This window comes from Chiloscyllium plagiosum, unplaced genomic scaffold, assembly GCF_037043375.1.
Source record: "Chiloscyllium plagiosum isolate Xiang-an unplaced genomic scaffold, Cpla_swu_hap1 HiC_scaffold_18, whole genome shotgun sequence".
Taxonomy (NCBI): domain Eukaryota; kingdom Metazoa; phylum Chordata; class Chondrichthyes; order Orectolobiformes; family Hemiscylliidae; genus Chiloscyllium; species Chiloscyllium plagiosum.
This window is the reverse complement of record NW_028270156.1, coordinates 11,519,090-11,545,183: the sequence shown is the minus strand read 5'-3', so window position 1 is coordinate 11,545,183 and position 26,094 is coordinate 11,519,090. Positions and strand designations below refer to the sequence as shown.

Genomic DNA, 26,094 nt, shown 5'->3' with positions numbered 1-26,094 from the left:
GACCTGCTAGACGCCAGCAGACTCTCACTCTCAGTGAAGACATTTTGGAATGTAACATAAGGTTCTACAGACAGAAGTGTTTAAACAATTTGCTAAACCAAGTCTTGTCATATACAACACATACATTCACAGCTATAGGCTACTCGTCAAGTACCTGCTGATGCATATGGACTACATAGACAGGTAGGAGGCTGGAAGAACACAGCAAGCCAGGCAGCGTCAGAAAGTGGAGAAGTCACCATTTCGGGTGTGAATTAGAGGCTCCCATTCACAAAATAAAAATATCACATTGACCCTCTCCTTCCCTTTCATGACATGTCTACTATCTATGCTGAAATCTAGTCTGGCAGATCATTTAGGACAGATGACTGGCAACTGAAATTGTCGAATTTCAAAAAAAAATGTCTATGGAGCAAAACTGACTTGAAAGGGTCACATGCAGAAATCATTCAACAATTCCACAGCAGGACGTAATTACCGCCAGGTCTCCTGTATGTTTTCGGGTTGATATTGCCACAAAACATCAACTGTGTCAAAAAAATTGCTGTTGTGGGCAAGTTTCGATCAAAGGGAGAAACACCTTTCATATAATATTGGAAACTTAGTTCAAGTATAACTACTTGAATAATAAAAAGCAGGCAAGGGAATTATTAAAGTTTACACATATGTCAATTGCAGAAAATTACATTAGACAAACATAATCACAGAATATGTCTCCCTGCAAAACACCTTCTGCATTTTGATTAAGCTTAGCAGTGTATAATTCCGCTCACTGATGTCTGCACTCACAATGCCTGACATTTTTCAAATGCATCGGAGACATTTCCTCTCTCATGTGATTCTTAATTATACTCATTTTAAAGACATAACTCCTTCACTGTGTTGCATAATTTTATTTACATTTTTAAATTAGAAATCATTCAACTGAAACTTCACTCAGATTACCTGCTGCTTGCCCATGTGTTTTTAACGTAACTCCAGAGAGGCGAGTATCATCAAGTCACCCTTTATTTACATGTGCACAGTACATGGATGCTGACCTATCAGCTTCCAACCAGTCCGTACAGTGAGGAGAGTCCCTGAGATTTCTGTTTATATCGGTCAGCCAGGATTCCCTGATTGGCCCCAATCAGGGAACTCATGCTCAATGAGATCGACTCGGCCAACCTCATTCTGATCACTACAGATTTTAAAACAGGGACCATGAGAAACCAAAAATCCTCATCTCTGTCAAGAGTTAAACAGCATCCAGATTTGTTTAAGGATGTGGTATCAAGAAGCCTCAACTGGGAGGAATCAGAGATCCACTTAGTAGGTTTACAGATGACACCAAAATTGGAGGCGTAGTGGACAGCGAAGAAGGTTACCTCAGATTATAACAGGATCTGGACCAGATGGGCCAAAGGGCTGAGAAGTGGCAGATGGAGTTTAATTCAGATAAATGCATGGTGCTGCATTTTGGGAAAGCAAATCTTAGCAGGATTTATACACTTAATGGTAAGGTCCTAGGGAGTGCTGCTGAACAAAGAGACCTTGGAGTGTAGGTTTATAGCTCCTTGAAAGTGGAGTCGCAGGTAGATAGGATAGTGAAGAAGGCGTTTGAAATGCTTTCCTTTATTGGTCAGAGTATTGATTACAGGAGTTGGGAGGTCATGTTGCGGCTGTACAGGATATTAGTTAGGCCACTGTCGGAATATTGCGTGCAATTCTGGTCTCCTTCCTATCGGAAAGACGTTGTGAAACTAGAAAGGGTTGGGAAAAGATTTACAAGGATGTTGCCAGGGTTGGAGGATTTGAGCTATAGGGAGAGGCTGAACAGGCTGGGGCTGTTTTCCCTGGAGCGTCAGAGGCTGAGGGGTGTCCTTACAGAGGTTTACAAAATTATGAGGGGCATGGATAGGATAAATAGGCAAAGTCTTTTCCCTGGGGTCGGGGAGTCCAGAACAAGAGAGCATAGGTTTAGGGTGAGAGGGGAAAGATATAAAAGAGACCTAAGGGGCAACTTTTTCCTGCAGAGGGTGGTACGTGTATGGAATGAGCTGCAGGGGAAGTGGTGGAGGCTGGTACAATTGCAACATTTAAGAGGCATTTGGATAGGTATATGAATAGGAAGGGTTTGGAGGGATATGGGCCGGGTGCTGGCAGGTGGGACTAGATTGGGTGGAGATATCTGGTCGGCATGGACAGGTTGGACTGAAGGGTCTGTTTCCATGCTGTACATCTCAATGACACTCAAACTGAATTCACTGAGTTCCAAAGATGAGTCGTACTAGACTCAAAACATTAACTCTGTTTTTCCCCCAACAGATGCTGCCAGGCCTGCTGAGTACCTCTATCATTTTCTAGTTTTGTTTCAGATTTTCTGCATCCACAGTATTTCGCTTTTGACTGATATGAGGAGGAATTTCTTCTCTCAGAGGATTGGGAGTCTTTGGAACTGCTTGCCACAGAGAACTATGGGGGCAGAGGCGTTATGTACATTTAAATCTGAGATAGATAGATTCCTGATCAGTCAAGGAACCAAGGATTGTGGAGAAAGGGCTGGAAAGTGGAAGTGAGGAACGTCAGATCAGCCACGACCCTAGGATGGGGGATTTCAAGACAAGGGGCACATTTTTAATGTGAGAGGAAGATTTAAAGAAGACATGAGGGACATAGATGGTATTCTGGATTAGTGGTGCTGGAAGAGCACAGCAGTTCAGGCAGCATCCAAGGAGCTTCGAAATCGACGTTTCGGGCTAAAGCCCTTCATCAGGAATAAAGGCAGTGAGCCTGGAGCATGGAGAGATAAGCTAGAGGAGGGTGGGGGTGGGGAGAAAGTAGCATAGAGTACAATGGGTGAGTGGGGGAGGGGATGAAGGTGATAGGTCAGGGAGGAGAGGGTCCACCCATCTCCATAACCAGCGCTCCTCAAACATTCCAGAAGATTCCCCTGGCCTCGGAACCTATTCCGCCATTAGCCATGCGGCTGATGCAGCTGCCACCCCCACGCTGATTGATGATGTCACTTCCGCCCCCATCATGGCCACTCCCACAACCACTTCCACCCCTCACAATTCCTCATGCATCACACGTGACATCACCTCTGCCCTTCACATCATCGCTGATGCCACATGCTCAGTGACTTCCGCCACCCCTACTGCCGTTGTCACTACCACTTTCCGCCCCCACCAGCGCCACTCACCTGCATTCTGCTGACATGCCCCCCATAGACCACACTGTCACTATCCCCACCCCCCAGAACCCTGAGGGGAACACTACCCCTGCTCATGACTCCATCCCCATTCCCCCCACCATCACACCCACTCCAGTTACAGGTTCAGCCCCCACTCCCAGCTCTACACCCACACCAGATCTCAGCTCCCAGCCCTGCCGAGTTTTCACCATCCCTCCAGACCTCCCCCTCACTGAGGATGAATGATCAGTCCTCAGCAAAGGCCTTACCTTCATCCCCCTCCATCCACGCATCAATTAATTTAATACACGCCGTGATGTCGAACAATTCTTCCGTCGCCTCCGAGCTTACTTTCACAATCAGGACTCCCGCCCACCTTCCGAGGACCCCTTCGCCCACCTCCAACACACTGCATCCACCTGGACACCCCGCGCTGGCCTATTACCTGCCCTTGACCTCTTCATTTCCAACTGCCGCCGGGACATTAACCGCCTCAACTTGTCTACCTCCCTCCCCCTCTCCAACCTCTCACCCTCACAACGCACAGCCCTCCAATCCCTCTGCTCCAATCCCAACCTCACCATCAAGCCAGCGGATAAAGGGAGCGCATTGGTAGTCTAGCGCACTGACCTCTACACCGCTGAAGCCAAACGTCAACTCGAGGACACCTCTTCCTCCTGCCCCCTCGATCATGACCCCACCCCCCATCACCAAACCATTATCTCCCACACCATACAGAACCTCATCACCTCAAGAGATCTCCCACCCACAGCTTCCAACCGCATAGTCCGGGACCCCGCACTGCCAGGTTCTACCCCCTTCCCAAGATCCACAAGCCTGCCCACCCTGGCCGACCCATTGTCTCAGCATGCACCTGCCCCACTGAACTCATCCCTACCTACCTCGACACTGTCCGATTCCCCCCTAGTCCAGAAACTCCCCACATACGTTCGAGACACCACCCACGCCCTCCACCTCCTCCAAGTCTTCCGTTTCCCCGGCCCCCAACACCTCATCTTCACCATGGATATCCAATCCCTCTACACCTCCATCCGCCATGACCAGGGCCTCCAAGCCCTCCGTTTTTTCCTCTCCAGACGTCCCCAACAGTACCCTTCCACCGACACTCTCATTCGTTTGGCTGAACTGGTCCTCACCTTTAACAATTTCTCCTTTGAATTCTCCCACTTCCTCCAGACCAAAGGGGTAGCCATGGGCACACGTATGGGCCCCAGCTATGCCTGTCTCTTTGTTGGCTACGTAGAGCAGTTGATCTTCCGTAATTACACTGGCACCACTCCCCACCTCTTCCTCCGCTACATTGATGACTGCATTGGCGCCACCTCGTGCTCCCGCGAGAAGGTAGAGCAATTCATCAACTTCACCAACACATTCCACCCTGACCTTAAATTTACCTGGACCTTCTCTGACACCTCCCTCCCCTTCCTGGACCTCTCCATCTCCATCAGTGACGACCGACTTGACACTGACATTTTTTACAAACCCACCGACTCCCACAGCTACCTGGATTACACCTCTTCCCACCCTACCTCTTGCAAAAATGCCATCCCGTATTCCCAATTCCTCCGCCTCCGCCGTATCTGCTTCCAGGAGGACCAGTTCCACCACAGAACACATCAGATGGCCTCCTTCTTTAGAGACCGCAATTTCTCTTCCCACGTGGTTAAAGATGCCCTCCAACGCATCTCGTCCACATCCCGCACCTCCGCCCTCAGACCCCACCCCTCCAACCATAACAAGGACAGAACGCCCCTGGTGCTCACCTTCCACCCTACCAACCTTCGCATAAACCAAATCATCCGCCGACATTTCTGCCACCTCCAAACAGACCCCACCACCAGGGATATATTTCCCTCCCCACCCCTTTCTGCCTTCCGCAAAGACTGTTCCCTCCGTGACTACCTGGTCAGGTCCATGACCCCTACAACCCACCCTCCCATCCTGGAACTTTCCCCTGCCACCACAGGAACTGTAAAACCTGTGCCCACACCTCCTCCCTCTCCTCTATCCAAGGCCCTGAAGGAGCCTTCCATATCCATCAAAGGTTTACTTGCACATCCACTAATATCATTTATTGTATCCGTTGCTCCCGATGCGGTCTCCTCTAAATTGGGGAGACTGGGCGCCTCCTAGCAGAGCACTTTAGGGAACATCTCTGAGACACCCGCACCAATCAACCACATCGCCCCGGGGCCCAACATTTCAACTCCCCCTCCCACTCTGCCGAAGACATGGAGGTCCTGAGCCTCCTTCACCGCCGCTCCCTCACCACCAGACGCCTGGATGAAGAACGCCTCATCTTCCGCCTCGGAACACTTCAACCCCAGGGCATCAATATGGACTTCAACAGTTTCCTCATTTCCCCTTCCCCCACCTCACCCTAGTTCTAAACTTCCAGCTCAGCACTGTCCCCATGACATGTCCGGACTTGTCCTACCTGCATATCTCCTTTTCCACCTATCCCCTCCACCCTCTCCTCCCTGACCTATCACCTTAATCCCCTCCCCCACTCACCCATTATACTCTATGCTACTTTCTCCCCACCCCCACCCTCCTCTCGCTTATCTCTCCAGGCTCACTGCCTTTATTCCTGATGAAAGGCTTTTGCCCGAAACGTCGATTTTGAAGCTCCTTGGATGCTGCCTGAACTGCTGTGCTCTTCCAGCACCACTGATCCAGAATCTGGTTTCCAGCATCTGCAGTCATTGTTTTTACCTCGGACATAGATGGTAATATGTGTGTGGATGAACCTCCTGAGGGAGTGGTGGATGTGGGCATAGTTACAAGGTTTAAAAGGCACTTAGATAAGTACATGAATAAGAAAGGTTTGGAGGGATATGGGCCAGGAGTAGACGGGTGGGACTAATTTAGTTTGGGAGTGTGGAGGGCATGGACTGGGTGGACTGAAGGGTCTGTTTCCATGCTTTATGACTTTATGACTCTTTGAATTATGGAGCAGGTTTGAAGGGCCAAATGGCCTACTCCTATTTCTCATGATCTTATGGTTGTCCATTTTAATTTGGGTTGATTTAAGGCTGTTACCTTACCTTTTTGAGCTGTTAGCTCTTCATTGGATTTGAAAATGCAGTCTTTCTGTAATTATTGTCTGTCACATTGTCCTTAATGTGGTTGGAGGGGAACTAGAAAAAGGGGACTCAGTCCAAGATTAAGGGGCCTCCTCTTTTTTTCAGTGAGGAGGAAAATCTATTCCTCTCTCTCTCTCTCTTACACACACACTCACACACACAGATAATGGACTGTGTAATTCTCTGACAAAAATATGCCAGGGATTATCAGGAGACAGACCAGAAAGTGGAATTAACACTAGATCAGCCGTGGTCTTGTTAACTGACAGAACACAATCAAGGGGCTGAATGGCCTGTGTGTATTGCTGAGTCCTATGTTCCTATCTATGTGATTTGATTATTTCCTCTCCTCCGTAAATTTAACACTACTCCAAGTGGAGGAAAAATTACCAATTAATGCCTACTTATAATACCCTGGCAATGGGCCATATGTGTCTGCAATAATTAGGTCCATTGAGTATTTAAACCATCGTCTTAACCTTCATGAATTTTTATTAGAGAATATCAAGTTCATAGAACATTATGTCACAGAGTAGTTATTCTGCCTCTTCCTGAACCCTATTTCACTCAAACCGTTGATAAGTTCAGTGCCTTAAAAGAAAAGAAACTCACAATTCCCCTCGGAGGCAAACAATTTAACTTGCTGAAAAGGAAATCAACTCAGACTTCTGCAATGTACCTCTGTTGTGTAGAATAGAATAGGGATATATGCTTCCTAGACTCTGCTCTCCCTTAAAGTTAATGCTTGGTTTTGAGTGGGTGAGATGATTCAGCAGTGCCATTAACAGTAAGTAATGAATGTCTCTCATTATTCCCTGCACACCTTCCATTTTTCTCTAGTCGTAGTTACATGCTGGCTTGAAAGTCTTTTCGAAGAGCAGTTTCTATTCCATTAGTACAAGTTAGGATTGCCCAAGAGCTATGTATGGAGGTGGTGGCACAGTGGTAATGTCACTGAATCAGAAATCCCGAGACACAGAAATGTGCTACGGCAGTTGATGGAGTTTAAAGCCAATCAAAAATACAGAATCTGGAAGCTAGTCTTAGTAATCCCAGCCATGATGCCTATTGTCAGTTGTTGGAAAACTCATTTGATTCACTCATTGTTTACGGAAGAAAATCTGCTAATAATACCTGATCTGGCCTACAACCCAGACGGAACAAGTAATACTTGGAAACCTTTGTACTGGAACGCCACAATATAAGAGGAGTTGGATCAGTGTGCTTCATTCACCAGTACTTTCTCGGTGTGAAGTGATACAGCACAGTGTGGTTGATTTGTAATTCCCCTCTGAAATGTCCTGGCTAGCCACTCAGTTCAAGGACACTTTGGTTGGGTGACAAATGACTGCATCCAATGAGAGAATCAATAACAAGGTTTCGAACAGTGCCAGGATGCACCACCAAAAGTAACAGCAATGCAGCTTAAAACTGCCAACAAGCCTAGTTTTAAATCTAGCATTGATCTGATGACAAATACTAAGGACACTAAGGTATTGGCCCATTAACTGTAATAGTTCCCTCATTAATGAAAAGTAGGCTTCAAGGCATGGGCACAATTGATATGTGGAGCTTGTTCAAGGAGCAACTATTGAGTGTCCTTGATATGTATGTACCTGTCAGGCAGGGAGGAAAGGGTCGTGTGAGGGAGCCGTGGTTTAATAAGGAATTGGAATCCCTTGTTAAATGGAAGAGGGCGGCCTATGTAAAGATGAGGCGTGAAGGTTCAATTGGGGCAATTGAGAGTTATAAGGTAGCCAGGAAGGATCTGAAGAGAGAGCTAAGAGCAGCAAGGAGGGTACATGAAAAGTCCTTAGTTGGTAGGATTAGGGAAAACCCTAAGGCTTTCTATAGGTATGTCAGGAATAAAAGAATGACTAGGGTAGGAATAGGTCCAGTCAAGGATAGTAGTGGGAAGTTGCGTGTGGAGGCTGAAGAGATTGGGGAGACACTGAATGAATACTTTTCGTCAGTATTCACTCAGGAACAGGACATTGTTGCCGATGTGAATATTGAGTCACAATTAATTAGAATGGACGGCTTTGAGGTATGTAGGGAAGAGGTGTTGGAAATTCTGGAAAGGGTGAAAATAGATAAGTCCCCTGGGCCTGATGGCATTTATCCTAGGATTCTCTGGGAAGCAAGGGAGGAGATTGCAGAGCCATTGGCCTTGATTTTTATGTCTTCGCTGTCTACAGGAATAGTGCCAGTAGACTGGAGGATAGCAAATGTGGTTCCCTTGTTCAAGAAGGGGAGTAGGGATAACCCTAGTAACTATAGGCCGGTGGGCAAAGTCTTATAGAGAATTGTAAGGGATAGGATTTATGAACATCTGGATAGGAATAATGTGATCAAGTATAGTCAGCATGGTTTTGTGAAGGGCAGGTCGTGCCTCACAAACCTTATTGAATTCTTTGAGAAGGTGACTAAGGAGGTAGACGAGGGTAAAGAGGTAGATGTGGTGTATATGGATTTTAGTAAGGCGTTTGATAAGATTCCCCATGGTAGGCTACTGCAAAAAATATGGAGGTATGGCATTGAGGGTGAGTTGGAGGTTTGGATTAGGAATTGGCTGGCTGGAAGAAGACAGAGGGTAGTAGTTGATGGTAAAGATTCATCTTGGAGTGCAGTTACTAGCGGTGTTCCGCAAGGATCTGTTTTGGGACCATTGCTATTTGTCATTTTTATAAATGACCTGGAGGAGGGGTTAGAAGGTTGGGTGAGCAGGTTTGCGGATGATACGAAAGTCGGAGGAGTTGTTGACAGTGAGGAAGGATGTGTCAGATTACAGCGGGATATAGATAAGTTGCAGAGCTGGGCAGAAAGGTGGCAAATGGAGTTCAATGTAGGTAAGTGTGAGGTGATTCACTTTGGTAAGAGTAACAAAACGATGGGCTAATGGTCGGATACTTGGTCGTGTGGATGAGCAGAGGGATCTTGGTGTCCATGTACACAGATCTCTGAAAGTTGCCACCCAGGTAAATAGCGCGGTGAAGAAGGCATATGGCATACTGGCTTTTATTGGTAGAGGAATTGAGTTCCGGAGTCCTGAGGTCATGATGCAGTTGTATAAGACTCTGGTGCGGCCGCATCTGGAGTATTGTGTGCAGTTTTGGTCGCCATACTATAGGAAGGATGTGGAGGCACTGGAACAGGTGCAGAGGAGGTTTACCAGGATGTTGCCTGGTATGGTAGGAAGATCGTATGAGGAAAGGCTGAGGCACTTGGGGCTGTTTTCATTGGAGAAAAGAAGGTTTAGGGGTGACTTGATAGAGGTGTACAAGATGATTAGGGGTTTAGATAGGGTTGACCATGAGAACCTTTTTCCACGTATGGAGTCAGCTATTACGAGGGGGATGGATAGCAAGACATTTTTTTCCCATCAAGATTTGACCTCAGATCACTGGATTCACAGTTCAGTGTGCTAACCATTCCACTGTGGAACCATCTTATCAATTCACCTTATGCAGAAAACAATATGTGGTGTACGCTAAAATAATGTTTTGCTCGTGCCCTTTCTCTCGATTCACTTGAACTGTTGAGTTATATACCCAATCTATTTATGGATCCTGACTGAGCACAACATCTAGATGTATCAGTGTAGGGAATTATAAGATGCACCGAAACACAATGAGCGAAGTTTTGGTTCATTGAACTCTATTGACACTCAGTTAAATTATAAAAGCAGAGAATGCTGGAGAAACTCAGCAGGTCTTGTGAGGGGGGGGAGAGAGAGAGAGAAAGAGAGACAGAGCAAGGGAGAGAGAGAAACATCACAATTCTGAAGGAGAGTCATACTGGACTTGAAACATTAACTGTTTCTCTTTCCACAGATACTGTCAGATCTGCTGAGTTTCTCCAGCATTCTTTGTGCTTCGTTCAGATTTCCAGCATCTGCAGTATTTTAAATAATAAAATGGTGGAAATGAAACATACAAGTTTAATGCCAACGCTTTTCAATGGACAAACTACAACTGACCTGTGTGTTCAAGCATAAATTTGCAAAGGTGTTAGCACAAGCTACTTTCCTAAAAAATAACCTTCCAACACGAAGCTATATACGTATGACACAAACCTAAATTAAAGCAGAACATTGGATTACAGTCACTGTCAAACGTTGGGTGCATGGGGTCACAGGTTTCCACAAGGTTAAAATATAAGACAATGCAGTTTATATCACACAAAATGTAATGTTTAGAGGAGCAGAAATCAGTGCATGCTGATGAAAACAAAGGACTGGATTTTACCCGACTTACAGTCAAGGCACAGAGTATAACAGCAGGGAGGTTACGCTGGAAATGTATGTAACAGTGCTTAGGTCACAGCTCGAGTATTGTGTGCAGTTCTGTTATCCACATTATAGGAGGGGTGTAATGCACTGGAAAAGGTGCAAACCCCTCGGTTGAAGAGTCTCAGTTACGAAGAAAGATTGGACGGACTGGGGTTGTTTACCTTGGAGCAGAGGAGACTGAGAGGGCCATGATTAAGATGGATAAAACATGAGGGGCATAGACTCAATAGGAAGGAAGAAGGATTTCCCCTTGATGGAGGGATCAACAACAGAGCACATGGATTTAAGGTGTGGGGCAGGAAGTTTAGAGGAGATGTGAGGAAATACTTTTCACCCAGAGAGTGGTGGGAAATCTGGAACTCAATGCCTGTTAGGGTGGTGGAGACAGAAATCCTAACATTGGGGAAGTATTTAGATGTGCACCTGTGATGTCAAGACATACAAGGCAACGGGAAAAGTGGGAGTAGAATAGTGAGTTGCTTGTTTTTGACTGGCACAGACTTGATGGACTGAAGGCCCTTCAGCCCATCAGATCTGTGCCATTCAAAATTAAGCAACTAAATTAACCTCTATGAGTCCAAAAGGGAAATGGACTGGGAGGTGGGAAGGTCATGTCAGTGGGCAGTAGGTGACATTGGGTAGAAAGCCTGATTGCTTTCCATTGCTGGACAAAGGGTGGTGAATTCTGATAACCAACTGCTCAGTCCAAGGGCCACCTCCTGCTTCCCCTGCCAGCTTTTCATTGGCAGCAGAAAATACTGCATCCACACGGGCAAGCAAGTGGTTAAACCCTTGTGGCTTCTCTGCAAGTGTCCGAGGTGGCCCATGAAAGGGGCATCCCTGGATATGGTATCCATGACTGAATGTCCTGGATTGCAGGGTATCCTTGCCTGGAACCAGTGAGGGGGGCAAAACAGACACACTGGGGGGTTCGAACCCATCTGTCATTGGTGAAGCGAGGAATGCCTGATATCTGACTGAGTTGGGGCCTGGGAGGGCAGACACAGCCCTCAAGTGGACGGCAGCATTGGTGGCCTATTCCAAGACCACCTGGCAGTGGAATGCAAACTCAGGGTTTCTTGGGAACAGGATCAGAGGAGGGGTCCTGCTTTCAGCTTCCAACAATGGGACTTCTCAACTTCTCATCCCAGGACATCCAAACGTGCCTGCATCCAAAGGAATATTGATGAGGAAGCAATTCACCAAGGTGCAAAGAATTCTTAAGCTGACAAAGGAAAGTGAAACACAGCAGAAATCCACTCTTGGCAAGAAGATGTGAAAAAAAAAGAATTGAAAGAAACTTAAATGGAAACAGTGAAAATTCAGAGAATTATCGAATAGATTTGTATTGTGTGCACATCACTGTGTGTATGATGATTTTCATGTCTCAACAAAATATCATCAAGCTCTCAAAATTAATTCTTATCACACGCTGTCTTTCTGCAAGCATAAGTGTTTCTAAAACCTGCTGAACCAGGCTCAGAATTCAATGTTCCCTGTCTACTAATTTATTGTCCAATCTCTATGTTTCTATTGTGGATATCTGCTCAAGGGTAATGCAAAGTTATTGGACTGAGTCCATTTTGGCTTGACCTCAAAACACCTTTGGTTTGTTCCCCAGGTTGCAGCGATTGGCATAACTCCAGCCTGTACTTCACCAATTTTAAAATTCCAAAGATTGCTTGTGCGATCAGAGATAAGAGCAAACGAAAACAAAATAAAAGCTAGAAATACTCAACAGGGCAGGCAGCAGCTGTATGGACCAGAGAAAGAACAGAAAACATAGGAGGAGAAGTAGGCCATTCAGCCCATCAAGTCTGCTTGCCTATTCAATCAGATCATGGCTGATCAAATAATCCTTAACTCCACTTTCCTGCTATATCCCAATTGCCCTGATTCTCTTACTGATTAAAATTCTGTCAATCTCCACCTTGAATATACACAATGACCCAGTCTCAACAACTCTCTGCAAATTCATAACCCTCTGAGAAAGGAACCCCACCCCCCTCCTCACTTCTGTCTTAAATGTGCAACCCCTTTTTCTGAGGTTATGCCCTCTGGTCCCAGACTCTCGAGCTAATGTTACAGCTTGCTGAGTAGAACGTTAGTGAAATGGAAATGCTGGAGGATGGTGAAGGTTGTGGGGGAGTGGTGGTGGTGGGGGCGGGGGGGGGGGTGAAGCGCAGGAAGAATGAAAGAGAAGATTTGCGACTGGGCAGAAAGATGATTAACTAATAAAACCATTTTATGATGCAACAGCTAAAGGAGTGGCAACGAAAACAGTGAATAATAAAAGGTGTGAACTGCCACATAAAACAGCAATATGCTGACGCAACATGAAGGAATAAAGAAACGAGGAAGTCAGAGGCTGATGCAATGTGTTCTCTCCTGCCACTGCACTGCAGCAGGAAGCCTGGAACTGGAAGGTAGTGCCATAGGTGTAATCAATGCTCCAATTCCCGCCTCCAGATTTTGCCGACTCGGTGCTGTAGTCACCACTGCAGTCAGTGCCCTGTGGGGAAATGCCCCAGAGGGAAACTTAATTTATCTTCATTCTGGCCATCCCTAAATTACTAGAGCACACCCCAGTCGCTCTCATTGGCAGTGGGGATGCAGGTTTGCAGTGGTTCAAGGAGGCAGCACATGATCACCTTCTCAAGAGCAACTAGGGATGTGCAATATAACACTGGAGCAGCCAGCGACACCCACACACAACAAAAGAAGATGAAGAAGCCACTGTCACTTGGTTTCCTCTAGGTGCTCCAGTTTCTTCCCACAATCCAAAACATGTGCAGGTGAGGTGAATTGGCCAGACTAAATTGCAGGGTAAAAACAATGACTGCAGATACCTGGAATCCAGATTCTGGATTAGTGGTGCTGGAAGAGCACAGCAGTTCAGGCAGCATCCAAGGAGCTTCGAAATCGACGTTTCAGGCAAAAGCCCTTCATCAGAAATAAAGGCAGTGAGCCTGGAGCGTGGAGAGATAAGCTAGAGGAGGGTGGGGGTGGGGAGAGAGTAGCATAGAGTACAATGGGTGAGTGGGGGAGGGGATGAAGGTGATAGGTCAGGGAGGAGAGGGTGTAGTGGATTGGTGAAAAAGGAGATAGGCAGGTAGGACAAGTCCGGGGACAAGTCATGGGGACAGTGCTGAGCTGGAAGTTTAGAACTAGGCTGAGGTGGGGGAAGGGGAAACGAGGAAACTGTTGAAGTCCACATTGATGCCCTGGGGTTGAAGTGTTCCGAGGTGGAAGATGAGGCGTTCTTCCTCCAGGCGTCTGGTGGTGAGGGAGCAGCGGTGAAGGAGGCCCAGGACCTCCATATCCTCGGCAGAGTGGGAGGGGGAGTTGAAATGTTGGGCCACAGGGCGGTGTGGTTGATTGGTGCGGGTGTCTCGGAGATGTTCCCTAAAGCGCTCTGCTAGGAGGCGCCCAGTAGACTAAATTGCCCATAGTGTTCAAGGAGATACGGGTTAGATGCTTTAGTCAGGGGTAAATGTAGAGTAATAGGTTCGGAGAATGGGTTTGGATGGGTTACTCTTCGGAGAGTCGGTGTGGACTTGTTGGGCTGAAGGGCCTGTGTCCACACTGTAGGGATTCTATGATTCTATGAATGCGTGATAAGTGCTCCCCCTGCAGTTGCAGGGCACCAATCACAACCACAGAACAAAAGAAAAGGGAAAAATAGAACACATTGATTAAGGTGGAAGAAGAGGTCCTAGTCTAACTTTGTACAACTCAATGTCATGTCCAGAAAGCTCCAGAGAGCTGAGTCAAAAGGTGAGATGATCCTTGCACTTCTTTCATTGAAAAGGTCAACATGGGAGTCAGATGGAGAATCGATTTGATAAGCCATTGGAAATTTGGGGTCATGTTTGCTGACTGAGCAGGAGATTTGACACAAAGCAATCATTCAATCTGTTTGCGGCCTCCCTAATGTAGAGGAGCTCACTTCAACCCTCATCTCTCAGTCTCCAGATAGTCAGAGACCGGAAGCATGCTGACAGCTATACCATGGATGGCACGAGGCTCAGTGGTTAGCACTGCTGCCTCATAGTGCCTGGGACCCGGATTTGATTCCAGCCTTGGGTGACTGTCTATGCAGGTTTCCTCCGGGTGCTCCGGTTTCCTCCCACAATCCAAAGATGTGTAGGTTAGGGTGAATTGGCTGTGCTAAACTGCCCATAGTGTTCAGGGATGTGCAGATTAGGTTCATTAGTCACGAGTAAATATATGATAACAGGTTAGCATAATGCATCTGCATGTGTTACTCTTTCGAGGTTCAGTGTTGACTTTTTGAGCCGAAGGGCCTGTTTCCACACTGTAGGGATTCTATGATATACCATGGGTTCTCTTGGAGGTCCACATGCACGGATCATGTGGCAATCACCTGAGAAGTTGAAACTTCCAATGGGCAATTATCATCGGAGAAAGTCCCCAACTCTGTCAGAGTTGGAGAATTCAGAGGGTTCCAACGCACTTAAGCTGAGTGGTTAGCCGGGAAGAACGAAATAAACTAAAACTTGCTCCAACTCATATCGAGTCAATAAAGAGTGGAGCTGGAAAAAGCACGGCAGGTCAAGCTGCAGCAGGGGAGTGGATGTTTCAAGTCAGAACCTTTAATCAATCGTGACTCTCCAGCAACTGCAGTTTTCACTATCTCCAACTCACTCGCACTAGGCCTTCCCTCACTCACAATGGAGATATCCAACTCCACTCACCCACAAATATTGATTCCGTCCAGTCAAAACCCCACCTCACCCTTGGCACCCAATGCTGCCCTGACACCGATGTGAGGTAATGGCCGAGTGGTATTATTGTGAGACTATTAATCCACAGACCCAGGTATTGTTCTGGGATCCTGGGTTCAAATTCCTGCCAGATGATGGAAAAATAAAAATATAATCTGGAATTAAAAGTCTCATGATGACCGTGAATCTATTATTAACTGTCAAGAAAAAACATCTGCTTCACTAATGTCCTTTACGGAAGGAAATCTGCCCTCCATACCTAGTCTGGTCTACATGTGATTCCAGACTCATAGCAATGTGTAGTTGACTCTTCACTGCCCTCTAGGGCAGTTAGGGATGGACAATAAGTGCTGGCCTACCCAATGATGCTCACATCCTGTGAATGAATGCAATAAATATATCCCGTACACCAAACCATCCCACTGATTTCCCAATTAATGCTCGATTCACCCAGACATGTGATCATCCAACTCCTCAAACCCCTTGTCCTGCCCCTCCATCGCACAAAATTCCAAATTCACCACCTGACACCCAACACATGTCCAGACCTAATACCAACAGCTGGCCCCTCCTGACCTCTGACTCATGTCCCTGCCACTTCACTGCCCCAACACATCAGCCAGTTAACTTCCTCACCAACCGTGCCCTGGAATCTGTCAGCCAACAACCACACTACGTCTCCGACCCATCACAAGCAAACCCGCCCTTCCTTATCCATTTATGTGCTACCCTACCCCACACCCTTACCCATCTGGCACCATGATGCCTCACCCACGTACCTCACAAGCTTCCTTGATCTCCTTGGCAAAGAGGCTCAGGGACATTTTGATAGAAATTCTTGTTTAAAAAATTGGTCACCCCTCTAGCTCAGATCTAGCGCTCTGCTGGAAGGTTTCCTGACTGCATTAGGTTCCCATTACTGAAGATGCTGCAAATCAGACATTCAGGCCAAAAAGTAGGGAGCTGCAGGCCAGAGTCAGTACAAAGGAGCAGGATAGCTAAATGTGTATAATTGCCACTTCTCGGAAGAGTTGGCCCATTGTGAGCTGTGAATACTGGAGACAAAATTGACTGCATGAGTTAATCAATATTCCTCTGTTTATCTACATTGGTGAAGATACTAAAAGCTGCAAACACACTAGTCAGCCATCAAAAATCCCTCAAAATCCCAGATCATTATATTTAAGCAACTGCAGATACGGTTGACAATTTTTTTTGTGAGCTAGTAAAGCATATGGGCTTTGAATGATGCAACATCATGACGACATGGTAGCTCATTTTCACAGCGCAAGTGTCCTGGGTTCGATTCTAGCCTCGAGTGACTGTTTATGTAGAGTTTGCACATTCTCCCAGTGTCTGCATGGGTTTCGCCAGGTGTTCCGGTTTCCTCCGACAATCCAAAGATGAGCAGGTTAGATGAACTGGCCGTGCAATTGTGTTCAGGGATGTGCAGGTTAGGTGCGTTGGTCAGGGTAAACGTAGGGGAATAGATCTGGATGGGAGACTTATTGTAGGGTCGGTGTGGACTTGTTGGGCCTAATGGCCTGCTTTCCACACTGTAGAGATTTTATGATTTTGAATTTCAGGGGATTAAAGTCTTCGCCACTGAACACTGATCTCTTGGATGGGATTTTTCCACTTTTTATGAATTTGTCCATTGTGAAATTGACCAGAAATCAGGGATATTCTGTCAAAGTGGGACAATTAACTCTGCCAGATTAGTGTGTGAGCAGTGAAGACAGAAACTCTACCTCAGTGTCCCCAAGCCACATCCTAACCAAAACAATCAACCCAACGTTACCACAGCAAATATCTTTCTGAAGTGTGAAGAAGCATGTGACATAATAAAACAAAGAACTGCAGATGCCCAAAGTGTAAAACAAAAACCGAAATTGCTGGAGAAACTCAGCAGGTCTGGCAGCATCTGTGGAGAGAACACAGAGTTGATGTTTCAAATCCTCTTCTGAAGGAGGGTCACTGGACTCAACATGTTGATTGATATTCTCTCCACAGATGCTCCCAGACCTGTTGCATTTCTGCAGCAATTTCTGTGTTTATTTATGAAATATGGAAAATTCCATTTTGCTTCCCCAGCTAATTAAAGAGGAATACATCTTTGAGTTGTCTCTCACCTCATGTGGAGGAAAGGCAGCATCATATGTTCCATTGTTAAGTAACCTATTCAAACCTGAAGAAAAGAGAAACATCCAATTATTTACTGAGGAGAGGGAGATTGACGTTTTCGCCAGTGCACTCATTTCGCCAAGTTGGTTATCCATTTGCTGACATCTGTTAGCTAAAGGTAGACATCATTTTAAACAAGGTTTGACCTTTCATGGCAGGCAACACAAACCAGAACTGTTTCCAGGTCACAGACCTATCTTCGAGGGGAAAGGTCACCAAGTTTCATGACGCCGCTGCCCCAGGTTGTCCTGTGGATGAGATGATTGTCCCATGAAGGAACCAATCAGAGGCTGGGAAACCAATCAGAGACTGAGAGACCAATCAGAGACTGAGAGACAAATCAGAGACTGAGAGACCAATCAGAGACTGAGAGACAAATCAGAGACTGAGAGACCAAGCAGATGCTCGGAAACCAATCAATAGTCAGAAGATCAATCGGAGGATGGAGGCCTGAGGTCAGGAGACCAATCAGAGGCTAGGAAACCATAGAGTCACAGAGATGTACAGCATTGAAACAGACCCTTCAGTCCAACCCGTCCATGCTGACCAGATATCCCAATCCAATTTGGTCCCACCTGCCAGCACCCGGCCCATATCCCTCCAAACTCTTCCTATTCATATACCCATCCAAATGCCTCCTAAATGTTGCAATTGTACCAGCCTCCACCACATCCTCTGGCAGCTCATTCCATACACGTACTACCCTCTGCGTGAAAAAGTTGCCCCTTAGGCCCCTTTAAATCTTTCCCCTCGCACACTAAACCTATGCCCTCTAGTTCTGGACTCCCCGACCCCAGGGAAAAGACTTTGCCTATTTATTCTATCCATGCCACTCATAATTTTGTAAGGTCACCCCTCCACCTCCGATGCTTCAGGGAAAACAGCCCCAGCCTGTTCAGCCTCTCCCTATAGCTCAGATTCTCCAGCCCTGGCAATATCCTTGTAAATCGTTTCTGAACCCTTTCAACTTTCACAACATCTTTCTGATAGGAAGGAGACCAGAATTGCACGCAATATTCCACCTATGGCCTAACCAATGTCCTGTACAGCCGCAACATGACCTCCCAACTCCTGTACTCAATACTCTGACCAAAAAAGGAAAGCATACCAAACGCCTTCTTCACTGTCCTAACTACCTGCGACTCCACGAGCTATGAACCTGCACTCCAAGGTCTCTTTGTTCCGTAACACTCCCTAGGACCTTACCATTAAGTTTATAAGTCCTGCTAAATTTGCTTTCCCTAAATGCAGCACCTCGCATTTATCTGAATTAAACTCTATCTGCCACTTCTCAGCCCATTAGCCCATCTGGTGCAGATCCTGTTGTAATCAGAGGTCCACGACACCTCCAATTCTGGTGTCATCTGCAAACTTACTAACTGTACCTCTTATGCTTGCATCCAAATCATTTATGTAAATGACAAAAGGTAGAGGACCCAACACCAATCCTTGTGGCACTCCACTGGTCACAGGCCTCCAGTCTGAAAAACAACCCTCCACCACCACCCTCTGTCTTCTACCTTTGAGCCAGTTCTGTATCCAAGTGGCTAGTTCTCCCTGTATTCCATGAGATCTAACCTTGCTAATCAGTCTCACATGGGGAACCTTGTCGAATGCCTTACTGAAGTCCATATAGATCACATCTACTGCTCTGCCCTCATCAATCTTCTTTGTTACTTCTTCAAAAAACTCAATCAAGTTTGTGAGACATGATTTCCCACATATAAAGCCATGTTGACTATCCCAAATCAGTCCCTGCCTTTCCAAATACATGTACATCTTGTCCCTCAGGATTCCCTCCAACAACTTGCCCACCACCGAGGTCAGGCTCACCGGTCTATAGTTCCCTGGCTTGTCTTTATCGCCCTTCTTAAACAGTGACACCACGTTAGCCAACCTCCAGTCTTCCGGCACCTCACCTGTGACTATCGATGATAAATACCTCAGCAATAGGCCCGCAATCACTTCTCTAGCTTCCCACAGAGTTCTCGGCAACACCTGATCATGTCCTGGGGATTTATCCACCTTTAACCATTTCAAGACATCTTGCACTTCCTCCTCTGTAATCTGGACAATTTGCAAGATGTCACCAAATATTTCCCTACGTCTATACCTTCCATATCCTTTTCCACAGTGAATACTGATGCAAAATATTCATTTAGTATCTCCCCATTTTTTGTGGCTCCACACAAAGGCCGCCTTGCTGATCTTTGAGGGGCCCTATTCTCTCCCTAGTTACCCTTTAGTCCTATTAGAGACTGGGAGACCAATCAGATGGTTGGAGAACAATCAGAGGTCAGATGACCAATTAGAGGGTAGGAGTGCAATCAGAGGCTAGGTGACCAATCAGAGGTTAGGAGATCAATCAGAGGTGAGTTCACAACAGGCTGGAACGGATGGGAAGTGAGGGAGAGGGCACTTCACAAATCGGGAATCCCTCTCTCTGTTTCCCTTGAACTCTAATTGAGAATAATGTCTTCAAATCTTTTGGTTTAGACAATGGTTACAAAACAGGTTTAGCAGCTTTTCATGTGTAAGATGGTAGTGACAGGGAAGGAGGGACATAAGAGATGGAGGGGAGGAGGAAGAGACGGGAAAGAGGAGGAGGAGAAAAGGGGGTAAGGGTAGAAGGGGAGAAAAGGGGAAAAGGAGTGGGAGGAAGGCAGAAGGCAAGAGGAGGAGGAGGAGGGAAAGAGGAAGAGGAGAACGAGGGCATTAGGGGAAGGAGAGATGAGGGGGAGAGGGGAAGAGGGGAAGAGGAGAACACAGGAGGAGGAGGGAAGGAGGAGAAGTGGAGGGAAGATTGCGAGGGCAGAAATTCCTTGCAGCATTCTTACCCCAAACAGGTTAGCAAGTTTTACTGAGACCAGAATTCCCCCATCTCCAGACTCAAAAACTGACCCCACACGAGGAAACCTGGAGGTCAACAGGGAACTCCTTTGTAATGGCCTCAATAGTCTCCTGTTGAGCCATTTCGACAATCCATGGGTGGGCTAGCCACTGTGTAAATGCCCCACTTCAACAAATAGCTCCGAATTAGCAATAGGGCCCAGCGGAGTGAGTTTCAGATCCCAAGAGCCTTCATTCTCTGCCCCGGCAGGGATTCAAACCACTTCCCTAAGACCCCACCCAAGTCAGCTACGTATGTCGACCCTGCTTTCCTTCCCACCCACACAGAGCCATGCCTGGAGTGATCATTCACTGCCCCCCCACCCCACCCAATGAATCCAGCGGGTTACTGATCGTTAATAAACCCCGCTCCCTTATTACCCCCTTCTCTGTCCTACAGTACAGTCTGTCACACTTCGATACCCAGCTTCCCCCCTTTACAATTGCACTGAGGCATTGCCCACAGCCTGCAGGTCCCGGTCCCACTGAGTGAAGTCTATGGCTCACGGTGAAAGATGCCCTGACTGAGAAATGCTCCCAAGTCCGATTGTGGCCAATCCCATGGAGTGGGAGGAGCTGGTACCTCTGCCTTACTTAGTCAGGAACCCTGACGGCCGGGTACATCGGGCACTTCATTGCTTCCTTGCTGAACATCCTGTGTGTTTGCTGCTGAGGTTACTGAAACAGAGAGCAGGCCTGATATCCTTGAACATAGAACAGTACAGCACAGTACAGGCTCTTTGGCCCTCAATGTTGTGCCAGCTTTTTATCCTACTCTAAGATCAGACTAACCTATATACCCTTCTTTGTACTGTCTTCCATGTGCCTATCCAAGAGTTGCTTAAATGTCCCTAATGTATCTGACTCCACTACTACTGCTGGCAGTGCATTCCATACACCCACCACTCTCTGTGTAAAGAACCTACCTCTGACATCTTCCCTAAACCTTCCCCCAATCACCTGAAAGAGCCATTTCCGCCCTAGGAAAAAGTCTCTAGCTATCTACTCTATCTACCCCTCTCAACGTCTTACATGCCTCTATCAAGTCACCTCTCATCCTTCTTCGCTGCAATGAGAAAAGCCCTAGCTCCCTCAATCTTTCTTCATAAGACATGCTTCCAGTCCACGCAGCATCCTGCTAGATCTCCTCTGCACCCTCTCTAAAACTTCCACATCTTTTCAATTATAAGGTGACCAGAACTGAACACAATATTCCAAGTGTGAGTGTGTTGCTGGAAAAGCACAGCAGGTCAGGCATATGCCCTTAATCAGGAATGGGGCTTGTGGACCGGGGGCTGAGAGATAAATGGGAGGTGAATGGGGCTGGGTTGGGAGGGAGGGGGGGGGGGGGGGGGGGTGTGGAAGGTAGCTGAGAAAGCCATAGATAGATGAAGGTGAAGGAGAAGGTGATAGGTCGGAGTGGTGGAGTGGATAGATGGGAAAGGTTATGGACAGGTCCGGAGGGCGGTGCCAGGTTGGAGGCTTAGGACTGAGATAATGTGCGGTGGAGAGCACAACCCAGATGGCCTCCTTCTTCAAAGACCGCAATTTCCTCTCAGACGTGGTTGACGATGCTCTCCATCGCATCTCCTCCACTTCCCGCTCCTCCGCCCTTGAACCCTACCCCTCCAATCGCCACCAGGACAGGACCCCACTGGTCCTCACCTACCACCCCACCAACCTCCAGATACATCGTATCATCCTTCATCATTTCTGCCACCTCCAAACAGACCCCCCACCAAGAATATATTTCTCTCCCCTCCCCTATCAAGGTTCCGAAAAGACCACTCCCTCCGCGACTCCCTCGTCAGGTCCACACCCCCCACCAACCCAACCTCCATTCCCGGCAATATCCTCTGCAACCGCAAGAAATGCAAAACTTGCGCCCACACCTCCCCCCTCACTTCCCTCCAAGGGATCCTTCCATATCCGTCACAAATTCACCTGCACCTCCACACACATCATTTACTGCATCCGCTGCATCCGATGTGGCCTCCTCTACATTGGGGAGACAGTCCGCCTACTTGCAGAGCATTTCAGAGAACACCTCTGGGACACCCGCACCAACCAAACCAACTGCCCCATGGCTGAACACTTTAACTCCCCCTCCCACTCCGCCAAGGACATGCAGGTCCTTGGCCTCCTCCATCGCCAGACCCTGGCCACACGATTCCTGGAGGAAGAGCGCCTCATCTTCCGCCTAGGAACCCTCCAACCACACGGGATGAATGTAGATTTCTCCAGCTTCCTCATTTCCCCTCCCCCCACCTTATCTCAGTCCCAACCCTCGGACTCAGCACCGCCTTCTTGACCTGCAATCTTCTTCCCGACCTCTCCGCACCCACCCCCTCTCCGGCCTATCACCCTCATCTTCACCTCCTTCCATCTATCGCATTCCCAATGCCCCTCCCCCAAGTCCCTCCTCCCTACCTTTTATCTTAGCCTGCTTGGCACACCTTCCTCATTCCTGAAGAAGGGCTTATGCCCGAAACGTCGATTCTCCTGCTCCTTGGATGCTGCCTGACCTGCTGAGCTTTTCCAGCAACACATTTTTCAGCTCTATCAAATCCCCTCTTAGCCTTCTTCTTGCCAATGAGAACAGACCAAGGTTTCTCAGCCTTTCCTCATAACAGCTTCCCTCCAGACCAGGCAACATCCTGTTAAATCTCCTCTGCACCTTTTTCAATGCTTCCACATCCTTCCTGTAATGGGGTGACCAGAGCTGAATACAATATTCCAAGTGCAGCCGCACTAGCATCCCTGGGAATGTTCCCAACGGCCTGTGCATTAACTAGCTGCTGTTCATTATACTTTGTACAATGGATTCTTTCTGAAATGTCAGAGCAACATACCATTTCTATTACCAGAAATACTTGACCCCTTAGTATAAATATGGAAGCTGAAAATGTGTTGCTGGAAAAGCGCAGCAGGTCAGGCAGCATCCAAGGAACAGGAGAATCGATGTTTTGGGCAAAAGCCCTTCTTCAGGAATCATGCCCGAACGTCAATTCTCCTGTTCCTTGGATGCTGCCTGACCTGCTGCGCTTTTCCAGCAACACATTTTCAGCTCTGATCTCCAGCATCTGCAGTCCTCACTTTCTCCTATAAATATGGAAACCAACTTAAATGGAAAGAAATGGCCATGCTTAAGTTCACAGGTTTGGTGATAGAAAAGCAGAGCCCATGCTAAAATCAATTTAAAAAATGAAGGATGGCTATCTGACTCTTTTTGTTATTTCTCAGAATGTCCAGATCACTGATTAGCCTTCACTTACACGTTTATTGGTCTCAATGTTTAATACTTGAAGGATCATGCAGCAGCATGGGCTATATTTCTGCTGTTTGTTCCTGCATATTCACTATGTTTGCCAAGAGACTGAGCAGGAAAAGACATGCTCTGTCCTACAGACTTTCTCTTATGAAAATGTTACTCAACCCAATACTTGCGGTAAGAATCCAGAGTCCTGATATTTATTTCATTGGGATTTCTCCAGCCTCCATCCAGGCTCTTAGACCCTTCAGCACTGTATAAATAACTCTATCGGTCAGTCATTTTACACATAGGACACTTACAATTCTTTTATGTGATTATAGCATTGGCTCTGTTACAAATGAAATTTTACACTGCGACAAGCACTTGATCTATTCAATTCACATGTAAGACAACCAGATGTTTTATACTAAACTACAATTAATTCCTAGTCTCTTCAATATGTTGACCACAGTACAGCACAGTTACAAAGTTTTAGAATGTAGCCCACTTGATTGGCACCACCCCCACTCATTTAGAAGTATGAGTGAAGCAGGTACATGGGAATGCCACCACCTGCGAGCTCCCATCGAAGTCACTCAACACCCTGACTTGAAAATTCCTGTTCCTTGAGTGTCACTGGGTTGAAATCCTGGAACTCCCTCACGAATAGCACTATGGGTCTTTCTACACCACACAAACTGCAATGGTTCAAGAAGGCAGCTCACCACCACCTTCTTAAGGACAACTAAGGATGAGCAATAAATGTTGGCCCAATCAGAGATATCCACATCTCACGAGTAAATAAAAATTCACAAGACCTAACACAATTATTGCTGATCCACAAATCTACATTTTTTTTACCAGCTTAACTCAATGGAGACCAGGAGGGGTTATTAGACAGACCTTTTAGTCCAAACCTGGCAAAATTACCTCCCTTTGATTTTCACTGGTCTCCCAAGGCATTGAAGTAACACACCTTATGTGGGAATGCAAATACGGGGCGCCAATTTTAGTGATCTGCAGGTTGTTCATAGTGAAACAATAGCTGCTCTGCAGTTGAAATATAATGATTTAATTAACTCTTTACCCATTTTGGATTTTCCATCTTCATACTTAGTCCTTTGTAACATGTGATGTACGATTCTGCTTCTTGTTGAATTACTGAAAAACGTGTCTTTGTTGTTAATGGTGAAGCTGAAAAATGTTTTAATGAAGAAAGAAAAGAGAATGTAAAAGTCCACATTTAAATTTCGTGCATCAGTCGAAGAACATAACGTACTAGAATAGTCAAAAGGCTTAACCTAAAACATAAAAGAGCAAGTGAGAGATACAAGTTTATATACACTGTCCTAACTTCTCAGACTTCTGCAAAGTCTACACCATTAATGCAAATTAATAGTATAAATTTGTTTTGAAATTCCACTTATGTAACATACAGATGTGTATGAGACATACTTACTGGTGCATGCGTGCTCTACTGAATGGTGCAGTGTAGCAATCTGTCTCTTCCAGATCTGGTAGAGCTTCTTTATCGAGTTGCATTGGATTTCTCGGCAACCAGCTCTTCAGCTGTCGTAGATTCCTCTGAACACTAATAGAAAAACGCCAAACTACTGATATTTAAAATTAAATACACTTAAATAATTCTAGAATATTCAAACTAAATTTCAATAGTTTACTAACCCATTCAGTCCATACTTCCAAGAGCTGTATGTGAACCCAGCATCAGTTCACATTTACAAGTTAAAATATCGCAGATTTGCTGGGAATCTGAATCAAATACAGAGGATGCTGATCTGGCAGTGTCGGGTGGAGAGAGGTAACGTTTCGAGGAAGTCATACCGGGCTCAAAACATTAACTCTGTTTCTCTCTCCACCGATGTTGTCAGACCTGCTGAGTTTCTCCAGCATTCTGCATCAGTATCTACTCATTTATATGATGTTAAATCCATAAAGTTCTGCAGACCAGAACTTTTATTCTCACTGCATACCAGAATAGAGATTATGTTTACAGTCACAATCAATCCAAGCAAAATGTGTTAAATATTTATTGGATGTGTCATCTTATTAAGTTTGTCTTGAAGTATTGCTGACACAGTTACATTTGGATTTTGCCAAAACTAATGATTATTTATTCCAAAATAATTGATTAAAATGTCTACTTTTGTGTGAATTACATGACTGCATGAAATAATTGATTAGCAAATGCCAGAAATATTTTTCTAGCAGTTTTATTGGAATTTCTGTATGCATTGAGATAAACCAGTTTGTTAATCACATGATTAATCCAGGTCTTGTGAGAAATCATCACTTGATAGTTTATATACAGCATACTATTCAATATTGGCACCAACGACATAGGTAGGAGGAGTGCCGAGGATGTTAGACAGGCTTTCAGGGAGCTAGGTTGGAAGCTCAGAGTTAGAACGAACAGAGTTGTTGTCTCT

The 26,094-nt window shown here is 46.2% G+C and overlaps 1 protein-coding gene across 1 annotated transcript in view; it reads right to left on the bottom strand.

Moving 5' to 3' along the window:
• The window catches only part of ano3 (anoctamin 3), a 571,317-nt gene that overhangs the window by 162,030 nt on the left and 383,193 nt on the right, over positions 1 to 26,094 (bottom strand). The window contains exons 9-11 of the mRNA XM_087996305.1: positions 25,107 to 25,238; positions 24,735 to 24,841; positions 17,454 to 17,509 (exon numbers count right to left, since the gene is read on the bottom strand). Coding sequence (XP_087852431.1) covers positions 17,454 to 17,509; positions 24,735 to 24,841; positions 25,107 to 25,238 — 295 coding nt within the window. The remainder of the gene's footprint in view (positions 1 to 17,453; positions 17,510 to 24,734; positions 24,842 to 25,106; positions 25,239 to 26,094) is intronic.